General features: G+C 46.4%; 1 protein-coding gene across 6 annotated transcripts in view; it reads left to right on the top strand.

The window, feature by feature from the left end:
- LOC129841832 (protein tweety homolog 1-like) overlaps positions 1–22,255 on the top strand; it is a 40,075-nt gene that overhangs the window by 14,619 nt on the left and 3,201 nt on the right. For 5 of the 6 annotated variants that reach the window (XM_055910132.1, XM_055910137.1, XM_055910135.1 and 2 more), the window contains exons 3-13: positions 1,712–1,941; positions 3,511–3,622; positions 5,115–5,452; positions 5,664–5,759; positions 6,096–6,168; positions 18,586–18,661; positions 18,803–18,858; positions 19,151–19,243; positions 19,362–19,454; positions 19,548–19,687; positions 21,173–21,233. In XM_055910132.1, the coding sequence (XP_055766107.1) occupies positions 1,712–1,941; positions 3,511–3,622; positions 5,115–5,452; positions 5,664–5,759; positions 6,096–6,168; positions 18,586–18,661; positions 18,803–18,858; positions 19,151–19,243; positions 19,362–19,454; positions 19,548–19,687; positions 21,173–21,233 (1,368 nt within the window). Of the gene's footprint in view, positions 1–1,711; positions 1,942–3,510; positions 3,623–5,114; positions 5,453–5,663; positions 5,760–6,095; positions 6,169–18,585; positions 18,662–18,802; positions 18,859–19,150; positions 19,244–19,361; positions 19,455–19,547; positions 19,688–21,172; positions 21,341–22,255 lie in introns of all 6 variants that reach the window. The other variant, XM_055910131.1, reaches the window with a different exon arrangement.

Below are 22,255 nucleotides of genomic sequence, written 5' to 3' on the forward strand. Positions count from 1 at the left end.
GAGAGAGGTAGTGTGGGGGAGAGAGAGAGGTAGTGTGGGGGAGAGAGAGAGGTAGTGTGGGGGAGAGAGAGAGGTAGTGTGGGGGAGAGAGAGAGAGAGGGAGGGGGAGAGAGAGATGGGAGGGAGGAGGGGAGAGAGGGAGAGAGCGGGGGAGGGGGGAGAGAGGGGGAGAGAGGGAGGGGGAGAGAGGGGGGGAGTGGAGGAGAAAGAAAGTAGGTGAGGGAGAAGGGGGAACATGGATGGTGGGGGGGGCTATAGAGAGCAGGAGGCAGCGGAGAGAGGGATAAGAGATAAGGTGGAGGAGAGGAAAATGAGGGAGGGAGGGAGAGAGTGAAAGGCAGATGGAGAGGGATAATGCTGTGGATATGTGTTCTGGCTAAATGCACTCTCCAGTAAAGTTGCGTATGATAGATGTTAGTATGTCAGAGTGCAGGCTGATGATGAGATGCAGGAGAGATGTGACAGGGCTTAGTAACGTTAATGTTCACTACAGCTTGCAGCTGAGGTAGTAGTGTGGCGAGACAAGGTAGCTTTTAACCCTTTAGCATGTTCAGTATGTATGTTAAACAGTCAGGAATGATATTATTACATTCAATTACTGGTTAATGAATGCAGTAGGTATGCTCTATGCATTTGTGTGTGTGCGCCTGTGTGCCTGTGTGTGTGTGTGCGTGTGTGTGAAAAAATCCTCCAGCGTTTTAGTTGATGTCCCCTGGATAACTTTATACACTATATGTTCTAATCACTTTTCACTTCCACTGCTTGGGTAGGTAGGACTGTACGCCATTTGTCACGGTGGAATTATAGGACCAAAGAATGTTGTGGTCCTTTGTAGCTCAGTTGGTAGAGCATGGCGCTTGTACTATTAGGGTAGCGGGTTCGATTCCCGGGACCACCCATACGTAAAATGTCTGCACGCATGACTGTAAGTTGTTTTGAATAAAAGTGTCTGCTAAATGGCATATACAGTAAATTAATATTGCGATTGTCAGTATCACAATATCAACCTGTTATTTAGCTATTTTGCATAAATACACTGTAGGGATTCTTGCAGAATATTGAGGTTCCCATGATGAAGGCTGGGAATACACTGATGTCCTCATGACTGACACGTGCACCTCCCAGCTGCTCTGAATCCCTGTTGTTATCCATAACACAGTCTATTGATACATTTACCCAGCCCTAGCTGCTACAGTCTGGGTTCAATATTTGACTCTCAAATGGTGTGGAGTCTCATGGGAGTTTCATTCCTTCTATTAGTTAGACAGTGGTGCATGATTTGTCTCTGACATACAATTCTATCCCGCCGGCAAAAATATGTTGAAGCAACATTTTATCAATGTCATCTGTCAACATTTTTAGGTCAACAATTATAATTTTTTTTTGGGGGGGGGGGGGGGTTGAAAAATGAAGAAATAAAACATACACAAATTTGAACCAGATTTCCACCAGAAGTCAACAACAGCATTTCAAGGGTTGATTTATTCACATGTTGATAATGCAATTAAATATCAACCGAATATGGACATTGATTTTATGTTATAAGTCAGGTTTTTGCCCAGAGGGATAATGTTACTGTTAGCATGTTAAAATGCATGTTAGCAATGCATTTTCCATTATGCAATCAAGTACAATGACAGTGTTACCATAGCATCAGTCTGTAAAGTGCTGTGTTTAATTTGATTTACTGCCCCCCCCTCCTCTCTCTCAGACTCTACTGGTCCTCTCTAGTCTCTCGGCCATTGCTCTCGTTCTCTCCCTCCTCGTCATTATTTCCTTCCTTATACACTACTGCTGCTGTCGCCGTGGTGACCGGAGCGAGGGATCTGAGGAAGAGGAGGAGGATGAAGAGGGCAGCACGGGCCACGGATACGGAGGCAAGAAAGGGCGGGGTATCTGCTGCGTCACCTGGGTGTCGGTGGCGGCTGTCACACTGTGCTGGTGAGTAAGAGAGGTTATTGTGACATCACTGCCAGGGTCAATGTGATGTCATTGTGACCTCTTTAAGCGGGCCATTGGGATATTGTGATGTCCTGTCGTCTTTGTGACATCAGTGTCATGAGTATTGTATTCATGAACTGTGACCAAACCATTTGACCATTTGTCACAAGGATAGAGGAAAGGGAATCCTTTTTATAATACAGAAGTACCATCTTCTAACTTTCATTATTTCCCAATGTAAGTTCTTTTCAGAGCACTGTAGAAAGTAGTGTCCAGTCCCTGCTTTACAATGTGTTAGTATTTTGCTCTGACACAGACAGTTGACCTAACTGACCGTGGTCAAGTTGTCGTTTGACCACAGGGACCAGGCCTTTGAGGTTAGGTGTTTGGGCTTGTGACAGCATGTTTGTGGTTTGGAAATGTAATCGTGGTTTCCTTTCACCGTGATGATGTCATAAGTTCCATCTCAGCGTATTGAATCATCTCTCCTCTGTTCCCTCTCTGGTGACTATGCTGTCATCCACTGTCATGAGGGCATTTAGTCACATTGTGACAGGATGTTAATTTTACATTTACATGAGGAGATTGCAGCAGGTATTCAAATCTTACCCTACGAGGTCCGGAGTACTGCTGGTTTTCTGTTCTACCTGATTATTAATTGCACCCACCTGGTGTCCCAGGTCTTAATCAGTCCCTGATTAGAGGAGAAGAATGAAGTGGAACTGGTTTAGAGGTCCAGATTAGAATTTGCGGGGTTTACTGTGCCAGATTGGGTTCTCGTATAGAAAACCCACAGTTAAACACCTTGAGCTCTGACGCCGCATGATGTTGATGTCCCCTCCCGTCTCAGCAGCATAGCGTTGTCATATGTCACATGTTATCGGACTGCATTGTCAGCCTGTGATGATGTCACTGCTTTATATCACACAGCACAATGTGTTATGGTGGTCCTGTTCCCCCCTGCGGCCGTGATGATGTCATCGCTCTCTCTGATACACAACCTTCTTGCTGTTTAGATGTAAAAGGGGAGACATGGTAGTAGACATCTTAGTTTTAGAAATGCATTGTGGGAAAAAATTAAATGGCACCCTATTATTCAAGTTGTGCATCAGAGCACATATATGACACACATGATGCTGTCATAGAAAACATACACATTTGACTGTATGAAACACAACACTCCTCTTTTCCCCGCTTTCTAATCTGGGTCACATACTTTGTGGGAGATTGGGTCATACCATTGCTCTCGGGTGCGAGGGGATTTGGTGAACATCTGGCATAAGCTTTAATCTGAATATTTGAATAACAGAGAGATATATATGTGATTATTTTTATGTTTCTAACATCACGCCGACTGAAGACTGCAGATGCAGACACTGCTAAAACTCTTCTAAGCTATTTTATGTTTTCCTGTGGTCGTTCATTCATCCGTTTCTCACATTTCACATCACTCTCGCCAGTTCCATCTTGTTGTGTCAAATTCATTTTATATGTACATACAGTACAAACTGAATTAAACATGACTCTCTCCCTCCCTCTCTCCCTCAATCCCTGTTCCCCTTTTCGCAGTGTTGCCATAGGTGTTGGTTTCTATGGCAACAGCGAGGCTAATGATGGGATATATCAGTTAACATCGTCTCTTCTCACAGCCAATTACACACTGGCTTCCATCGATCTGCTGGTGAGTACTCCAGCTCCTCCCTCCCAGCAAATTTCAAACATGCACAATATCTACCCTGCACTGTGCGTGCGTGCGGTTTATATGTATGTCCTCACGCGGTCACTCAGTGGTTTATCTGTCTGTCCTCACGCGGTCACTCAGTGGTTTATATGTCTGTCCTCACGCGGTCACTCAGTGGTTTATATGTATGTCCCCACGCGGTCACTTAGTGGTTTATCTGTCTGTCCTCACGCGGTCACTCAGTGGTTTATATGTCTGTCCCCATGCGGTCACTCAGTGGTTTATCTGTCTGTCCTCACGCGGTCACTCAGTGGTTTATATGTCTGTCCTCACGCGGTCACTCAGTGGTTTATATGTCTGTCCTCACGCGGTCACTCAGTGGTTTATATGTCTGTCCTCACGCGGTCACTCAGTGGTTTATATGTCTGTCCTCACGCGGTCACTCAGTGATTTATATGTCTGTCCCCACACGGTCTGTCAGTGGTTTATATGTCTGTCCTCACGCGGTCACTCAGGGGTTTATATGTCTGTCCTCACGCGGTCACTCAGTGGTTTATATGTCTGTCCCCACGCGGTCACTCGGTGGTTTATCTGTCTGTCCCCACACGGTCACTCAGTGGTTTATCTGTCTGTCCCCACGCGGTCACTCAGTGGTTTATCTGTCTGTCCCCACGCGGTCACTCGGTGGTTTATCTGTCTGTACCCACGCGGTCACTCAGTGGTTTATATGTCTGTACCCACACGGTCACTCAGTGGTTTATCCGTCTGTCCCCACGCGGTCACTCAGTGGTTTATCTGTCTGTCCCCACGCGGTCACTCAGTGGTTTATCTGTCTGTCCCCACGCGGTCACTTAGTGGTTTATCTGTCTGTCCCCACGCGGTCACTTAGTGGTTTATCTGTCTATCCCCACGCGGTCACTCAGTGGTTTATCTGTCTGTCCCCACGCGGTCACTTAGTGGTTTATCTGTCTGTCCCCACGCGGTCACTCAGTGGTTTATATGTCTGTCCCCACGCGGTCACTTAGTGGTTTATATGTCTGCCCCCACGCGGTCACTTAGTGGTTTATCTGTCTGTCCCCACGCGGTCACTCAGTGGTTTATATGTCTGTCCCCGCGCGGTCACTTAGTGGTTTACCTGTCTGTCCCCACGCGGTCACTTAGTGGTTTATCTGTCTGTCCCCACGCGGTCACTCAGTGGTTTATATGTCTGTCCCCACGCGGTCACTTAGTGGTTTATCTGTCTGTCCCCACGCGGTCACTTAGTGGTTTATCTGTCTGTCCCCACGCGGTCACTTAGTGGTTTATCTGTCTGGGTGATGGATGCCCTCTTTCCTCTGTACATGTTTTTCATTGTAATTCAATCTCCACCCACCCCATGTTGTTGATTATACAACTACAAACTCTCTATGATTACATGACCATGAGATTGATTGTATGACTCACAACCTCCACCTTCCTGTCCTGCCCCACCCCTCCCTCTCCGCCTCCCCAGGTTTCAGACACAATCTCTGGGCTACAGCTGTCCATCGCCGGGCCCCTGACCACCATGGAGGAGCTGTTTACAGGCAGTAAGCCCTACTTGGTGTCCACCCGGAACTGTAGGAGACTGTCAGAGAACGTGGTGTCCCTGCTCACCTCTCTGACCATGGCTCGCTCCTCTGACGGGGGTGCCTGGAACAGCAGTAACAATAGCGGAGATCCTCCCATAGCAGCCCTCACCCCTGTGCCCCCCTCCATGGCCCCCACAGTGGCACCAGTCGGGGGGGTCATGCCAAGGCCCTTCTCCCCTGGCTGGGCAGCCAACACACTGATGGTCAACGAGGACTACAGGTGAGGGAGTGGGAGTGTCTTCTTCTTCAATGTTTTAAATTGGGTGTTAAGAGCACACATAGCGTGTGTCAGTATATCACTCCCTTGTGGTTTGCTGAAAGATTGAGTTTTGCGTTCAGCACCATAGAAATGTATTTGGAAGTGTATTCCCTGCATTGGGTGGTTCTATGGTGTCCTATTGCTGAGATGGCTGTTATCTCCTGGGCTGTAGGTGGCTGTCCTACGTGCTGCTGTTGCTGCTGGACCTCCTAGTGTGTCTGTTCATCCTGCTGGGGCTAGCCAAACAGGCCCGCTGGCTCCTCATCCTGTAAGCATATATATACACACACACACACACACACACACACATATACACACATACACATATACACATATACACACACACACACATACACATATACACACACACACACACACACACACACACACACACACACACACACACACACACACACACACACACACACACACACACACACACACACACACACAGACCGACAGTTAAACCCTGTGTGTTGTATTGCATCGAACAACACTGAGTTTGTAATGCTCTGTGACTCTGTGTTATACAGGCTGTGTAATATATGATGGTTGATGTTTGGTGCTTAGCTGACCCCTGTGTGTGTGATTTTTCTCCTCCCAGGATGACGGTGCTGGCCTGGCTGGCTCTGTTCCTGAGCTGGGGCTCCCTGGGCCTGGAGACTGCCACTGTGGTGGTGAGTACTGACAGATAAAGGGAGGAGAGGAGGAGGGGTGGTGTGTGTTGTTGAGGGGAAGGGAGGGAGTTGGTCGTTCATGGCTGGCTCGAGAGTATCTCAGGAATGTCTTAAAGAAGTCCCGGCCAGAACAGAATTGCTGTGTACTTCTGTTGGTGTCTGTCTGCAAGTGTGTGTATGTGTTTCTGTATTGCATTCAGTGTGTCTCTGTGACCATTGTGCTAAACTGTGAAAAGACTGGCCTCCTAGGGAACACTGCAGTCATGGCAGGGGACCAAGAAGGAGGGAAAATGGGGTAGACATGAGTGTGTAGGTGTGTTCTGTGTATTTTCTCTCTGTGTGTGTGTGTGTGTGTGTGTGTGTGTGTGTGTGTGTGTGTGTGTGTGTGTGTGTGTGTGTGTGTGTGTGTGGCTTGGAGGGAGATGGAAGAAGAACACAAGTGCTTTTCAGAGAGAGAGAGAGAGAGAGAGAGAGTTGGAGAAAGTGTTTGTTTAGGGTGGTGTAGAAGTGGGACAGCCAGTGACAGTAAAAGCACCATTTGATTCTATGCTATGACATGATCTTGGCCATTCTATTGATTGATGCCTACCACAACACCACAGACCATAACACATCATTACAGTAAAAGCAACAAATTATTATGGCATTTAAATAAAGGTTAAATATAAAACAAATAAACATTTGGAGGGAATAGAGATCTTTATTCAACATTGCTTTGATAAAGAATTGGCAGCGAGCCAAGAATATAGAACTGTTGATGACATTTGCTGAGACAACTGCCAGGGAATGTTCTTTCTTGCAACTGTCCCATTCCAAATCCATGCCTTGGAAGTTTGTCAGGAGAGAGGGGCAGTGGGGGGGAGACATTGTGTGTGTGTGCGCGCCCCTGTGTCTATGAAAGAAAATTGAAAGGCCTGGAGGGAGACTGGTTCAAGCAGACCAGTGTCATGTGGAGCTGGCTGGAGATGTCTCAGAGCCCGTCCAGCGGTCCACACAGAGCCCTTCTGTCCCTGGCCAGTGACAGACAAACAATGACCCAGCTGTGGGTCTAAACTGCCCTGGACCGACTCTCTCTGTGTGTGTCTGGGTCTCTCACTCCCTCTCCTGGTCAGCCTGCCCCTTGCTCTGTGTCTGTGTGTGTCTGGGTCTCTCACTCCCTCTCCTGGTCAGCCTGCCCCTTGCTCTGTGTCTGTGTGTGTCTGGGTCTCTCACTCCCTCTCCTGGTCAGTTTGCCCCTTGCTCTGTGTATGTGTGTGTCTGGGTCTCTCACTCCCTCTCCTGGTCAGCCTGCCCCTTGCTCTGTGTCTGTGTGTGTCTGGGTCTCTCACTCCCTCTCCTGGTCAGCCTGCCCCTTGCTCTGTGTCTGTGTGTGTCTGGGTCTCTCACTCCCTCTTCTGGTCAGCCTGCCCCTTGCTCTGTGTCTGTGTGTGTCTGGGTCTCTCACTCCCTCTCCTGGTCAGCCTGCCCCTTGCTCTGTGTCTGTGTGTGTCTGGGTCTCTCACTCCCTCTCCTGGTCAGCCTGCCCCTTGCTCTGTGTCTGTGTGTGTCTGGGTCTCTCACTCCCTCTCCTGGTCAGCCTGCCCCTTGCTCTGTGTATGTGTGTGTCTGGGTCTCTCACTCCCTCTCCTGGTCAGCCTGCCCCTTGCTCTGTGTCTGTGTGCCTGCAGCTCTTTTGACGTTGTGGAAGTCAGGAGGGAGGAAAAAGGAAGGGATTGATGTAAATGAAAAGAGAGAGAGGATAATAGAGAAAGGGAGGAAACAGTTGAGAGAGGAGAAAAGCAGGATGAGAGAGGGAGAGAGCGAGATGGAAAGAGAAAAGCACAATAGGTCTATACAGCATGGAGAGGGACAGTAGGTCTATACAGCATGGAGAGGGACAGTAGGTCTATACAGTATTTTATTTTATTTTTATTTATTTTACCGTTATTTTACCAGGTAAGTTGACTGAGAACACGTTCTCATTTGCAGCAACGACCTGGGGAATAGTTACAGGGGAGAGGAGGGGGATGAATGAGCCAATTGTAAACTGGGGATTATTATGGAGTATGGAGAGAGACAGTAGGTCTATACAGTATGGAGAGGTACAGTAGTTCTATACAGTATGGAGAGAGACAGTAGTTCTATACAGTATGGAGAGGTACAGTAGTTCTAAACAGTATGGAGAGGTACAGTAGTTCTATACAGTATGGAGAGGTACAGTAGTTCTATACAGTATGGAGAGGTACAGTAGGTCTATACAGCATGGAGAGAGACAGTAGGTCTATACAGTATGGAGAGAGACAGTAGGTCTATACAGTATGGAGAGGGACAGTAGGTCTATACAGTATGGAGAGGTACAGTAGGTCTATACAGTATGGAGAGGGACAGTAGGTCTATACAGCATGGAGAGGTACAGTAGGTCTATACAGTATGGAGAGGGACAGTAGGTCTATACAGCATGGAGAGGGACAGTAGGTCTATACAGTATGGAGAGGTACAGTAGGTCTATACAGTATGGAGAGGGACAGTAGGTCTATACAGCATGGAGAGGGGCAGTAGGTCTATACAGTATGGAGAGGGACAGTAGGTCTATACAGCATGGAGAGGGACAGTAGGTCTATACAGTATGGAGAGGGACAGTAGGTCTATACAGTATGGAGAGAGACAGTAGGTCTATACAGCATGGAGAGGGACAGTAGGTCTATACAACATGGAGAGGGGCAGTAGGTCTATACAGTATGGAGAGGGACAGTAGGTCTATACAGTATGGAGAGAGACAGTAGGTCTATACAGTATGGAGAGAGACAGTAGGTCTATACAGTATGGAGAGGTACAGTAGGTCTATACAGTATGGAGAGGTACAGTAGGTCTATACAGTATGGAGAGAGACAGTAGGTCTATACAGTATGGAGAGAGACAGTAGGTCTATACAGTATGGAGAGGTACAGTAGGTCTATACAGCATGGAGAGAGACAATAGGTCTATACAGCATGGAGAGGGACAGTAGGTCTATACAGCATGGAGAGGTACAGTAGGTCTATACAGTAAGGAGAGGGACAGTAGGTCTATACAGCATGGAGAGGTACAGTAGGTCTATACAGTATGGAGAGGGACAGTAGGTCTATACAGCATGGAGAGGGACAGTAGGTCTATACAGTATGGAGAGGTACAGTAGGTCTATACAGTATGGAGAGGGACAGTAGGTCTATACAGCATGGAGAGGGACAGTAGGTCTATACAGCATGGAGAGGGGCAGTAGGTCTATACAGTATGGAGAGGGACAGTAGGTCTATACAGCATGGAGAGGGACAGTAGGTCTATACAGTATGGAGAGGGACAGTAGGTCTATACAGTATGGAGAGAGACAGTAGGTCTATACAGTATGGAGAGAGACAGTAGGTCTATACAGCATGGAGAGAGACAGTAGGTCTATACAGCATGGAGAGGGACAGTAGGTCTATACAGTATGGAGAGGGACAGTAGGTCTATACAGTATGGAGAGAGACAGTAGGTCTATACAGTATGGAGAGAGACAGTAGGTCTATACAGTATGGAGAGAGACAGTAGGTCTATACAGCATGGAGAGGGACAGTAGGTCTATACAACATGGAGAGGGGCAGTAGGTCTATACAGTATGGAGAGGGACAGTAGGTCTATACAGTATGGAGAGAGACAGTAGGTCTATACAGTATGGAGAGGTACAGTAGGTCTATACAGTATGGAGAGGTACAGTAGGTCTATACAGTATGGAGAGAGACAGTAGGTCTATACAGTATGGAGAGGGACAGTAGGTCTATACAGCATGGAGAGGGACAATACGTCTATACAGCATGGAGAGGGACAGTAGGTCTATACAGCATGGAGAGGTACAGTAGGTCTATACAGTATGGAGAGGGACAGTAGGTCTATACAGTATGGAGAGGGACAGTAGGTCTATACAGTATGGAGAGAGACAGTAGGTCTATACAGTATGGAGAGAGACAGTAGGTCTATACAGTATGGAGAGGGACAATACGTCTATACAGTATGGAGAGGGACAGTAGGTCTATACAGTATGGAGAGAGACAGTAGGTCTATACAGTATGGAGAGGGACAGTAGGTCTATACAGTATGGAGAGGGACAGTAGGTCTATACAGTATGGAGAGGGACAGTAGGTCTATACAGTATGGAGAGGGACAGTAGGTCTATACAGTATGGAGAGGGACAGTAGGTCTATACAGTATGGAGAGGGACAGTAGGTCTATACAGTATGGAGAGGGACAGTAGGTCTATACAGTATGGAGAGGGACAGTAGGTCTATACAGTATGGAGAGGGACAGTAGGTCTATACAGTATGGAGAGGTACAGTAGGTCTATACAGCATGGAGAGAGACAGTAGGTCTATACAGTATGGAGAGGGACAGTAGGTCTATACAGCATGGAGAGAGACAGTAGGTCTATACAGTATGGAGAGGCAGTAGGTCTATACAGTATGGAGAGAGGCAGTAGGTCTATACAGCATGGAGAGGGGCAGTAGGTCTATACAGTATGGAGAGGGACAGTAGGTCTATACAGTATGGAGAGAGACAGTAGGTCTATACAGTATGGAGAGAGACAGTAGGTCTATACAGTATGGAGAGAGACAGTAGGTCTATACAGCATGGAGAGGGACAGTAGGTCTATACAACATGGAGAGGGGCAGTAGGTCTATACAGTATGGAGAGGGACAGTAGGTCTATACAGTATGGAGAGAGACAGTAGGTCTATACAGTATGGAGAGGTACAGTAGTTCTATACAGTATGGAGAGGTACAGTAGTTCTATACAGTATGGAGAGGTACAGTAGTTCTATACAGTATGGAGAGGTACAGTAGTTCTATACAGTATGGAGAGGTACAGTAGTTCTATACAGTATGGAGAGGTACAGTAGTTCTATACAGTATGGAGAGGTACAGTAGTTCTATACAGTATGGAGAGGTACAGTAGGTCTATACAGCATGGAGAGAGACAGTAGGTCTATACAGTATGGAGAGAGACAGTAGGTCTATACAGCATGGAGAGGGACAGTAGGTCTATACAGTATGGAGAGGTACAGTAGGTCTATACAGTATGGAGAGGGACAGTAGGTCTATACAGCATGGAGAGGTACAGTAGGTCTATACAGTATGGAGAGGGACAGTAGGTCTATACAGCATGGAGAGGGACAGTAGGTCTATACAGTATGGAGAGGGACAGTAGGTCTATACAGTATGGAGAGGGACAGTAGGTCTATACAGCATGGAGAGGGGCAGTAGGTCTATACAGTATGGAGAGGTACAGTAGGTCTATACAGTATGGAGAGGGACAGTAGGTCTATACAGCATGGAGAGGGACAGTAGGTCTTTACAGCATGGAGAGGGGCAGTAGGTCTATACAGTATGGAGAGGGACAGTAGGTCTATACAGCATGGAGAGGGACAGTAGGTCTATACAGTATGGAGAGGGACAGTAGGTCTATACAGTATGGAGAGAGACAGTAGGTCTATACAGTATGGAGAGAGACAGTAGGTCTATACAGTATGGAGAGAGACAGTAGGTCTATACAGTATGGAGAGGGACAGTAGGTCTATACAGCATGGAGAGGGACAGTAGGTCTATACAGCATGGAGAGGTACAGTAGGTCTATACAGTATGGAGAGAGACAGTAGGTCTATACAGTATGGAGAGAGACAGTAGGTCTATACAGCATGGAGAGGGACAATACGTCTATACAGCATGGAGAGAGACAGTAGGTCTATACAGCATGGAGAGGGACAGTAGGTCTATACAGCATGGAGAGGTACAGTAGGTCTATACAGTATGGAGAGGGACAGTAGGTCTATACAGCATGGAGAGGTACAGTAGGTCTATACAGTATGGAGAGGGACAGTAGGTCTATACAGCATGGAGAGGGACAGTAGGTCTATACAGTATGGAGAGGTACAGTAGGTCTATACAGTATGGAGAGGGACAGTAGGTCTATACAGCATGGAGAGGGACAGTAGGTCTTTACAGCATGGAGAGGGGCAGTAGGTCTATACAGCATGGAGAGGGACAGTAGGTCTATACAGCATGGAGAGGGACAGTAGGTCTATACAGTATGGAGAGGGACAGTAGGTCTATACAGTATGGAGAGAGACAGTAGGTCTATACAGTATGGAGAGAGACAGTAGGTCTATACAGCATGGAGAGGGACAGTAGGTCTATACAGTATGGAGAGGGACAGTAGGTCTATACAGTATGGAGAGAGACAGTAGGTCTATACAGTATGGAGAGAGACAGTAGGTCTATACAGCATGGAGAGGGACAGTAGGTCTATACAACATGGAGAGGGGCAGTAGGTCTATACAGTATGGAGAGGGACAGTAGGTCTATACAGTATGGAGAGAGACAGTAGGTCTATACAGTATGGAGAGGTACAGTAGGTCTATACAGTATGGAGAGGTACAGTAGGTCTATACAGTATGGAGAGAGACAGTAGGTCTATACAGTATGGAGAGGGACAGTAGGTCTATACAGCATGGAGAGGGACAATACGTCTATACAGCATGGAGAGGGACAGTAGGTCTATACAGCATGGAGAGGTACAGTAGGTCTATACAGTATGGAGAGGGACAGTAGGTCTATACAGCATGGAGAGGTACAGTAGGTCTATACAGTATGGAGAGGGACAGTAGGTCTATACAGCATGGAGAGGGACAGTAGGTCTATACAGTATGGAGAGGTACAGTAGGTCTATACAGTATGGAGAGGGACAGTAGGTCTATACAGCATGGAGAGGGACAGTAGGTCTTTACAGCATGGAGAGGGGCAGTAGGTCTATACAGTATGGAGAGGGACAGTAGGTCTATACAGCATGGAGAGGGACAGTAGGTCTATACAGTATGGAGAGGGACAGTAGGTCTATACAGTATGGAGAGAGACAGTAGGTCTATACAGTATGGAGAGAGACAGTAGGTCTATACAGCATGGAGAGGGACAGTAGGTCTATACAGTATGGAGAGGGACAGTAGGTCTATACAGTATGGAGAGAGACAGTAGGTCTATACAGTATGGAGAGAGACAGTAGGTCTATACAGCATGGAGAGGGACAGTAGGTCTATACAACATGGAGAGGGGCAGTAGGTCTATACAGTATGGAGAGGGACAGTAGGTCTATACAGTATGGAGAGAGACAGTAGGTCTATACAGTATGGAGAGGTACAGTAGGTCTATACAGTATGGAGAGGTACAGTAGGTCTATACAGTATGGAGAGAGACAGTAGGTCTATACAGTATGGAGAGGGACAGTAGGTCTATACAGCATGGAGAGGGACAATACGTCTATACAGCATGGAGAGGGACAGTAGGTCTATACAGCATGGAGAGGTACAGTAGGTCTATACAGTATGGAGAGAGACAGTAGGTCTATACAGTATGGAGAGAGACAGTAGGTCTATACAGCATGGAGAGGGACAATACGTCTATACAGCATGGAGATGGACAGTAGGTCTATACAGCATGGAGAGGTACAGTAGGTCTATACAGTATGGAGAGGGACAGTAGGTCTATACAGTATGGAGAGAGACAGTAGGTCTATACAGTATGGAGAGAGACAGTAGGTCTATACAGTATGGAGAGGGACAATACGTCTATACAGTATGGAGAGGGACAGTAGGTCTATACAGTATGGAGAGAGACAGTAGGTCTATACAGTATGGAGAGGGACAATACGTCTATACAGTATGGAGAGAGACAGTAGGTCTATACCGTATGGAGAGGGACAGTAGGTCTATACAGCATGGAGAGGGACAGTAGGTCTATACAGTATGGAGAGGGACAGTAGGTCTATACAGTATGGAGAGGGACAGTAGGTCTATACAGTATGGAGAGGGACAGTAGGTCTATACAGTATGGAGAGGGACAGTAGGTCTATACAGTATGGAGAGGGGCAGTAGGACTATACAGTATGGAGAGGGACAGTAGGTCTATACAGCATGGAGAGGTACAGTAGGTCTATACAGCATGGAGAGAGACAGTAGGTCTATACAGTATGGAGAGGGACAGTAGGTCTATACAGCATGGAGAGAGACAGTAGGTCTATACAGTATGGAGAGGCAGTAGGTCTATACAGTATGGAGAGAGGCAGTAGGTCTATACAGCATGGAGAGGGGCAGTAGGACTATACAGCATGGAGAGAGACAGTAGGTCTATACAGTATGGAGAGAGACAGTAGGTCTATACAGCATGGAGAGGGACAATACGTCTATACAGCATGGAGAGGGACAATACGTCTATACAGCATGGAGAGGGACAGTAGGTCTATACAGTATGGAGAGGGACAGTAGGTCTATACAGTATGGAGAGGGACAGTAGGTCTATACAGTATGGAGAGGGACAGTAGGTCTATACAGTATGGAGAGGGACAGTAGGTCTATACAGTATGGAGAGGGACAGTAGGTCTATACAGTATGGAGAGGGACAGTAGGTCTATACAGTATGGAGAGGGACAGTAGGTCTATACAGTATGGAGAGGGACAGTAGGTCTATACAGTATGGAGAGGGACAATACGTCTATACAGTATGGAGAGAGACAGTAGGTCTATACAGTATGGAGAGGGACAGTAGGTCTATTCAGTATGGAGAGAGACAGTAGGTCTATACAGCATGGAGAGAGACAGTAGGTCTATACAGCATGGAGAGAGACAGTAGGTCTATACAGCATGGAGAGAGACAGTAGGTCTATACAGCATGGAGAGGGACAATACGTCTATACAGCATGGAGAGGGACAATACGTCTATACAGTATGGAGAGGGACAGTAGGTCTATACAGTATGGAGAGGGACAGTAGGTCTATACAGTATGGAGAGGGACAGTAGGTCTATACAGTATGGAGAGGGACAGTAGGTCTATACAGTATGGAGAGGGACAGTAGGTCTATACAGTATGGAGAGGGACAGTAGGTCTATACAGTATGGAGAGGGACAATACGTCTATACAGTATGGAGAGAGACAGTAGGTCTATACAGTATGGAGAGGGACAGTAGGTCTATTCAGTATGGAGAGAGACAGTAGGTCTATACAGCATGGAGAGAGACAGTAGGTCTATACAGCATGGAGAGAGACAGTAGGTCTATACAGCATGGAGAGAGACAGTAGGTCTATACAGCATGGAGAGAGACAGTAGGTCTATACAGTATGGAGAGGGACAGTAGGTCTATTCAGTATGGAGAGGGACAGTAGGTCTATACAGTATGGAGAGAGACAGTAGGTCTATACAGTGTGGAGAGGGACAGTAGGTCTATACAGTATGGAGAGAGACAGTAGGTCTATACAGCATGGAGAGAGACAGTAGGTCTATACAGCATGGAGAGGGACAATACGTCTATACAGCATGGAGAGGGACAATACGTCTATACAGCATGGAGAGGGACAATACGTCTATACAGCATGGAGAGGGACAGTAGGTCTATACAGTATGGAGAGAGACAGTAGGTCTATACAGTATGGAGAGAGACAGTAGAACTATACAGCATGGAGAGGGACAGTAGGTCTATACAGCATGGAGAGGGACAGTAGGTCTATACAGCATGGAGAGGGACAATACGTCTATACAGTATGGAGAGGGACAGTAGGTCTATACAGTATGGAGAGAGACAATAGGTCTATACAGTATGGAGAGGGACAGTAGGTCTATACCGTATGGAGAGGGACAGTAGGTCTATACAGCATGGAGAGGGACAGTAGGTCTATACAGCATGGAGAGGGACAGTAGGTCTATACAGCATGGAGAGGGACAGTAGGTCTATACAGCATGGAGAGGGACAGTAGGTCTATACAGCATGGAGAGGGACAATACGTCTATACAGTATGGAGAGAGACAGTAGGTCTATACAGCATGGAGAGGGACAGTAGGTCTATACAGTATGGAGAGAGACAGTAGGTCTATGCAGTATGAGAGGGGCAGTAGGTCTATACAGTATGGAGAGAGACAGTAGGTCTATACAGCATGGAGAGGGACAGTAGGTCTATACAGTATGGAGAGGGACAGTAGGTCTATACCGTATGGAGAGAGACAGTAGGTCTATACAGTATGGAGAGGGACAGTAGGTCTATACAGTATGGAGAGGGACAGTAGGTCTATACCGTATGGAGAGGGACAGTAGGTCTATACCGTATGGAGAGGGACAGTAGGTCTATACCGTATGGAGAGAGACAGTAGGTCTATACCGCATGGAGAGAGACAGTAGGTCTATACAGTATGGAGAGGGACAGTAGGTCTATACAGTATGGAGAGGGACAGTAGGTCTATACAGCATGGAGAGAGACAGTAGGTCTATACAGCATGGAGAGGTACAGTAGGTCTATACAGCATGGAGAGAGACAGTAGGTCTATACAGTATGGAGAGAGACAGTAGGTCTATACAGCATGGAGAGGTACAGTAGGTCTATACAGCATGGAGAGAGACAGTAGGTCTATACAGCATGGAGAGAGACAGTAGGTCTATACAGCATGGAGAGGAACAGTAGGTCTATACAGTATGGAGAGGTACAGTAGGTCTATACAGCATGGAGAGAGACAGTAGGTCTATACAGTATGGAGAGAGACAGTAGGTCTATACAGTATGGAGAGGGACAGTAGGTCTATACAGCATGGAGAGAGACAGTAGGTCTGCACAGCATGGAGAGGGACAGTAGGTCTGCACAGCATGGAGAGGGACAGTAGGTCTATACAGTATGGAGAGAGACAGTAGGTCTATACAGCATGGAGAGGTACAGTAGGTCTATACAGCATGGAGAGAGACAGTAGGTCTATACAGCATGGAGAGGGACAGTAGGTCTATACAGCATGGAGAGGGACAGTAGGTCTATACAGCATGGAGAGGGACAGTAGGTCTATACAGTATGGAGAGAGACAGTAGGTCTATACAGTATGGAGAGAGACAGTAGGTCTATACAGCATGGAGAGGTACAGTAGGTCTATACAGTATGGAGAGAGACAGTAGGTCTATACAGCATGGAGAGGGACAGTAGGTCTATACAGTATGGAGAGAGACAGTAGGTCTATACAGCATGGAGAGGTACAGTAGGTCTATACAGTATGGAGAGAGACAGTAGGTCTATACAGCATGGAGAGAGACAGTAGGTCTATACAGTATGGAGAGAGACAGTAGGTCTATACAGCATGGAGAGGTACAGTAGGTCTATACAGTATGGAGAGAGACAGTAGGTCTATACAGTATGGAGAGGTACAGTAGGTCTATACAGTATGGAGAGAGACAGTAGGTCTATACAGTATGGAGAGAGACAGTAGGTCTATACAGTATGGAGAGGTACAGTAGGTCTATACAGTATGGAGAGGGACAGTAGGTCTATACAGCATGGAGAGGGACAGTAGGTCTATACAGTATGGAGAGAGACAGTAGGTCTATACAGTATGGAGAGGGACAGTAGGTCTATACAGTATGGAGAGAGACAGTAGGTCTATACAGCATGGAGAGGGACAGTAGGTCTATACAGTATGGAGAGAGACAGTAGGTCTATACAGCATGGAGAGGTACAGTAGGTCTATACAGTATGGAGAGAGTCAGTAGGTCTATACAGCATGGAGAGAGACAGTAGGTCTATACAGTATGGAGAGAGACAGTAGGTCTATACAGCATGGAGAGGTACAGTAGGTCTATACAGTATGGAGAGAGACAGTAGGTCTATACAGTATGGAGAGGTACAGTAGGTCTATACAGTATGGAGAGAGACAGTAGGTCTATACAGTATGGAGAGAGACAGTAGGTCTATACAGTATGGAGAGAGACAGTAGGTCTATACAGTATGGAGAGAGACAGTAGGTCTATACAGTATGGAGAGAGACAGTAGGTCTATACAGCATGGAGAGGTACAGTAGGTCTATACAGCATGGAGAGGGACAGTAGGTCTATACAGCATGGAGAGAGACAGTAGGTCTATACAGCATGGAGAGGTACAGTAGGTCTATACAGCATGGAGAGGGACAGTAGGTCTATACAGCATGGAGAGGGACAGTAGGTCTATACAGTATGGAGAGCGACAGTAGTTCTATACAGTATGGAGAGGTACAGTAGTTCTATACAGTATGGAGAGAGACAGTAGGTCTATACAGTATGGAGAGAGACAGTAGGTCTATACAGTATGGAGAGGTACAGTAGTTCTATACAGCATGGAGAGAGACAGTAGGTCTATACAGTATGAGAGGGACAGTAGATCTTTGCAGCATGTGATTCACTCAGTAAATCAATAGATCTGGCAGTGGGCCAAGTGCTGCAGTCAGATATCTGAGGGAAGTGTGTCATTCAGTCAATGTGTCTCTGTTAACTTTTCCCTTGTGATCTCTCCCTCCATTTCTCTCACCCTGTATCTCTCTACCTCTCTTTCTTTCTATATCCCTCTCTACCTCTCTTCCCCCTCTACCGCTCTCTGCATCTCCAGGCTGTCAGTGACTTCTGTACAGATCCCAACACGTTTGTGCTCAATTCCACCCACTTCAACTCTGGGACCAGCTCAGGTACAGTAGTGCATCGCTGCACACTAACAAAGAGTCTCTGATCATTTCATTCATACAGCCATTCATTTTGATGCTGAAATGCCCTGACACACTGTATTCATTGTTGATTGATGGTCTGCTGCTGTCCTCTGTCCTATCCAGACGTGTTGGATTATTACCTGACCTGCAGCAGACGTATGAACAGCCCTTTCCAGCAGGTAGTAACTGTTCTCTGTAGATGCTGTGTCTCACGTAGTGGTGTTAGGGGATCAGGGTTTCAATAACACATGGAGTCTTCTGAGTGCCCTGAAATTAGTGGGCTGGACCAATGTAAATATATGGGGGTTAGTATTATTTCTGGACAGCTCTGTAATTCCAACCCTGGTGGCACTGATATAGGACAGTAAGTAAACTTGTATTTTCTGATAGGTACTGATCAGGATGTTTATAGATTATACAGTGTTAGCATGAGGATGCTAAGCAATATTTTCAATGACCTGTTGTCTGCAGCTGCTGACCCAGTCACAGAGGGCCCTTTCCAGCATCCACACACACCTATCCAGCCTGGACCGGAATGCTCTCCCACAGGTCCCCAAGGCAGAGGTACATCACACTGGGCCAGGGTGCAACCCATGACACAAAATGGCTGCCAAATATATAAAGCACAGTGACATGTTTATGAAACTAAGTGTGATATTATCCTTACCTATTGTCGTTGTAGAAGTCACTCAGGGAGGTTCAGCAGATTCTCAATGCCACAGAGGGCAACTTTCACCAGCTAGTGGCGCTACTCAACTGTCGAGGTCTCAACAAGGTAGGACTAGTGTTTAACATGGGGTGTAATGGCCTCTGGTGTGTTCATGCTGTTTTCTCAAGTCTTTTTGCTCTTTCTGTCTCTGTTTCTTAGGATTATATTGACTCTTTGAAAGGCCTGTGCTATGACGGGATGGAGGGATTGCTCTACCTCTCCCTCTACTCTTTCCTTTCGGCTCTGGCCTTCACTGCCATCCTCTGTTCCCTGCCCGGCGCCTGGAGAAGCTTCCCCAGGTGTGTGTCTGTCTGTCTGTGTGTGTGTGAGAGAGAAGGAGATATGTTATTGATGTCATAATGTTGATGTTGAAGTTTTCTACATCATAGTTGAACATTTCCTCTGAACATGCTCAGCAGTCAGGTAAGGTTGTACTAGATTGAGGTGCATCTCTAGGTGTGGGTTGACGTACTGGATGGATATGTAATTCACTACTGTACCTCCAGGTCTGTCAGAGCTTCTGTCTGTCTGTAGTAAACAGCTTCCAACTGTGTCACAGCCAGAAACATGAAGGGAAAAACAGATTAAGGGATCAACAAGGGGATTAATTTTTTCTATTTGCGAATATCGATGTAAAATTAACAGGAGGTCTGTATTCCAAAGTACATTGCTGAATGCACCATCACAAACCCATTAACTTAACAGATAAAAAAAAAATATATACAGTACTGTGTAAAAGTTTTAGGCAGGTGTGAAAAAATGCTGTAAAGTAAGAATGCTTTCAAAAATAGACATGTTAATAGATTATATTTATCAATTAACTAAATGCAAAGTGAGCGAACAGAAGAAAAATCTAAATCAAATCCATATTTGGTGTGACCACCATTTGCCTTCAAAACAGCATCAATTCTTCTAAGTACACTTGCACACAGTTTAAAGGAACTCAGCAGGTAGGTTGGCCCAAACATCTTGGAGAACTAACCACAGTTCTCCTGTGGATTTAGGCAGCCTCAGGTGCTTCTCTCTCTTCATATAATCCCAGCCAGACTCGATGATGTTGAGATCAGGGCTCTGTGGGGGCCGTACCATCACTTCTAGGACTCCCTGTTCTTCTTAACGCTGAAGATAGTTCTTAATGACTTTCGCTGTATGTTTGAGGTCGTTGTCAAGCTGCAGATTAAATTTGGGGCCAATCAGATGCCTCCCTGATGGTATTGCATGATGGATAAGTATCTGCCTGTACTTCTCAGCATTGAGGAGACCATTCATTCTGACCAAATCACCAACATTTGCAGAAACTAATTGATGATCATTAGCACCTGTTTGGTATAATAGTTTAATCATACACCTGACTATATGCCTACAAAATCCCTGACTTTGTGCAAGTGTACCTACAAGAATTGATGCTGTTTTGAAGGCAAAGGGTGGTCACACCAAATATGGATTTGATTTAGATTTTTCTTCTGTTCGCTCACTTTGCATTTAGTTAATTGATAAATACAATCTATTAACATGTCTATTTTTGAAAGCATTCTTACTTTACAGCATTTTTACACAGCTGCCTAAAACTTTTACACAGTACTGTATATTACTATTTTACAACATTTTTTTTGTTTTCTTGTACAGTAGGGTAAAAGTACACAGATGTTGTGGCTGTCTTCCACACATGAAGAGTGTGTTCCGTATATGTTCCATAGGATTTAAAGGTTCATACAAAGTGTTACTAAAAACCCTAATTGTTGTTCTCATGAGTTCTCCTCTCCCCTCTCTCCGACGGGCGACAGTGATTCCGAGGAGTATGAAGATTCGGACAGCGAGAGCGAGGACCCCTTCACTTCCCATCAGGCACGTAGACAGCCGGCCGCGGGGTCTCAGCGAGGGGCCTTGCCCCCCTTCTATAATTACCAGGGGGCCGGGTGGACTCCTCCCTTTTCTAGCGCGCCACCCCTCCCGTGAGTAACACAGACACACAGACACACAGACAGACAGACAGACAGAGTTGCCTCAGAGAGACCCCCCGGGAATAAGATGAAGTTGCCCCCAATCACTGATCTAAGGTCAGTTTTTTTACTATAGTGGCTGAAGATGAAGACTTGGGGAAGGGTAAGCTGATCCTAGATCTGTGCCTTGGTGTAACTTCAACTCGAAGCTCCCAACTGAAGCCAACAAGATCAGGACACTCATATAGGCCCAGTATAGAGTAGTGGAGCGTGCATGAACACACACAGACCTACTGACTAAGTCTGCTATGTTAACGAGCATAAGTGAAGGATAGGCACAAAACAGAGACACACAGAGGTTTTAGATGCACAGCTTGAAAGACACACATATTTACTTCATCACACCCTGTAATGTTAGCATACATGAACACACATGGCAAACATTTGACATTTGGAACAGATTGGATATAGTTCTACCTCACATCCACCCATACATGTACAGTGATTGAGTAGTCAGAATCACTCTGCCTCCATATAGACACATACGGATCACTTCGTCAGGGGAAGCAAACACACGCAACGTAGACGGACACACAGACAGGTCTGCTGTGGACTGCAGGGTAGGCAGAGAAACAGACACACAGACAGGTCTACTGTGGACTGCAGGGTAGGCAGAGAAACAGACACACAGACAGGTCTACTGTGGACTGCAGGGTAGGCAGAGAAACAGACACAACTCCAGAAGTCTGTCTTTCTGTGTGTCTGTCTATCGGTCTGTTGCGCCTTCCAAGACAGATATAGACCGGTCCGATCGATCACTCACAGATCTTGAGTGTGTTTCAAATGACACCCTATTCACCATATAGTGCACTACTTTGGGCCAAGTGTCCGAAAGTAGTGCACTATATGGGGAATAGGGTGTCATTT

This window comes from Salvelinus fontinalis, unplaced genomic scaffold (assembly GCF_029448725.1).
Source record: "Salvelinus fontinalis isolate EN_2023a unplaced genomic scaffold, ASM2944872v1 scaffold_0002, whole genome shotgun sequence".
NCBI lineage: Eukaryota > Metazoa > Chordata > Actinopteri > Salmoniformes > Salmonidae > Salvelinus > Salvelinus fontinalis.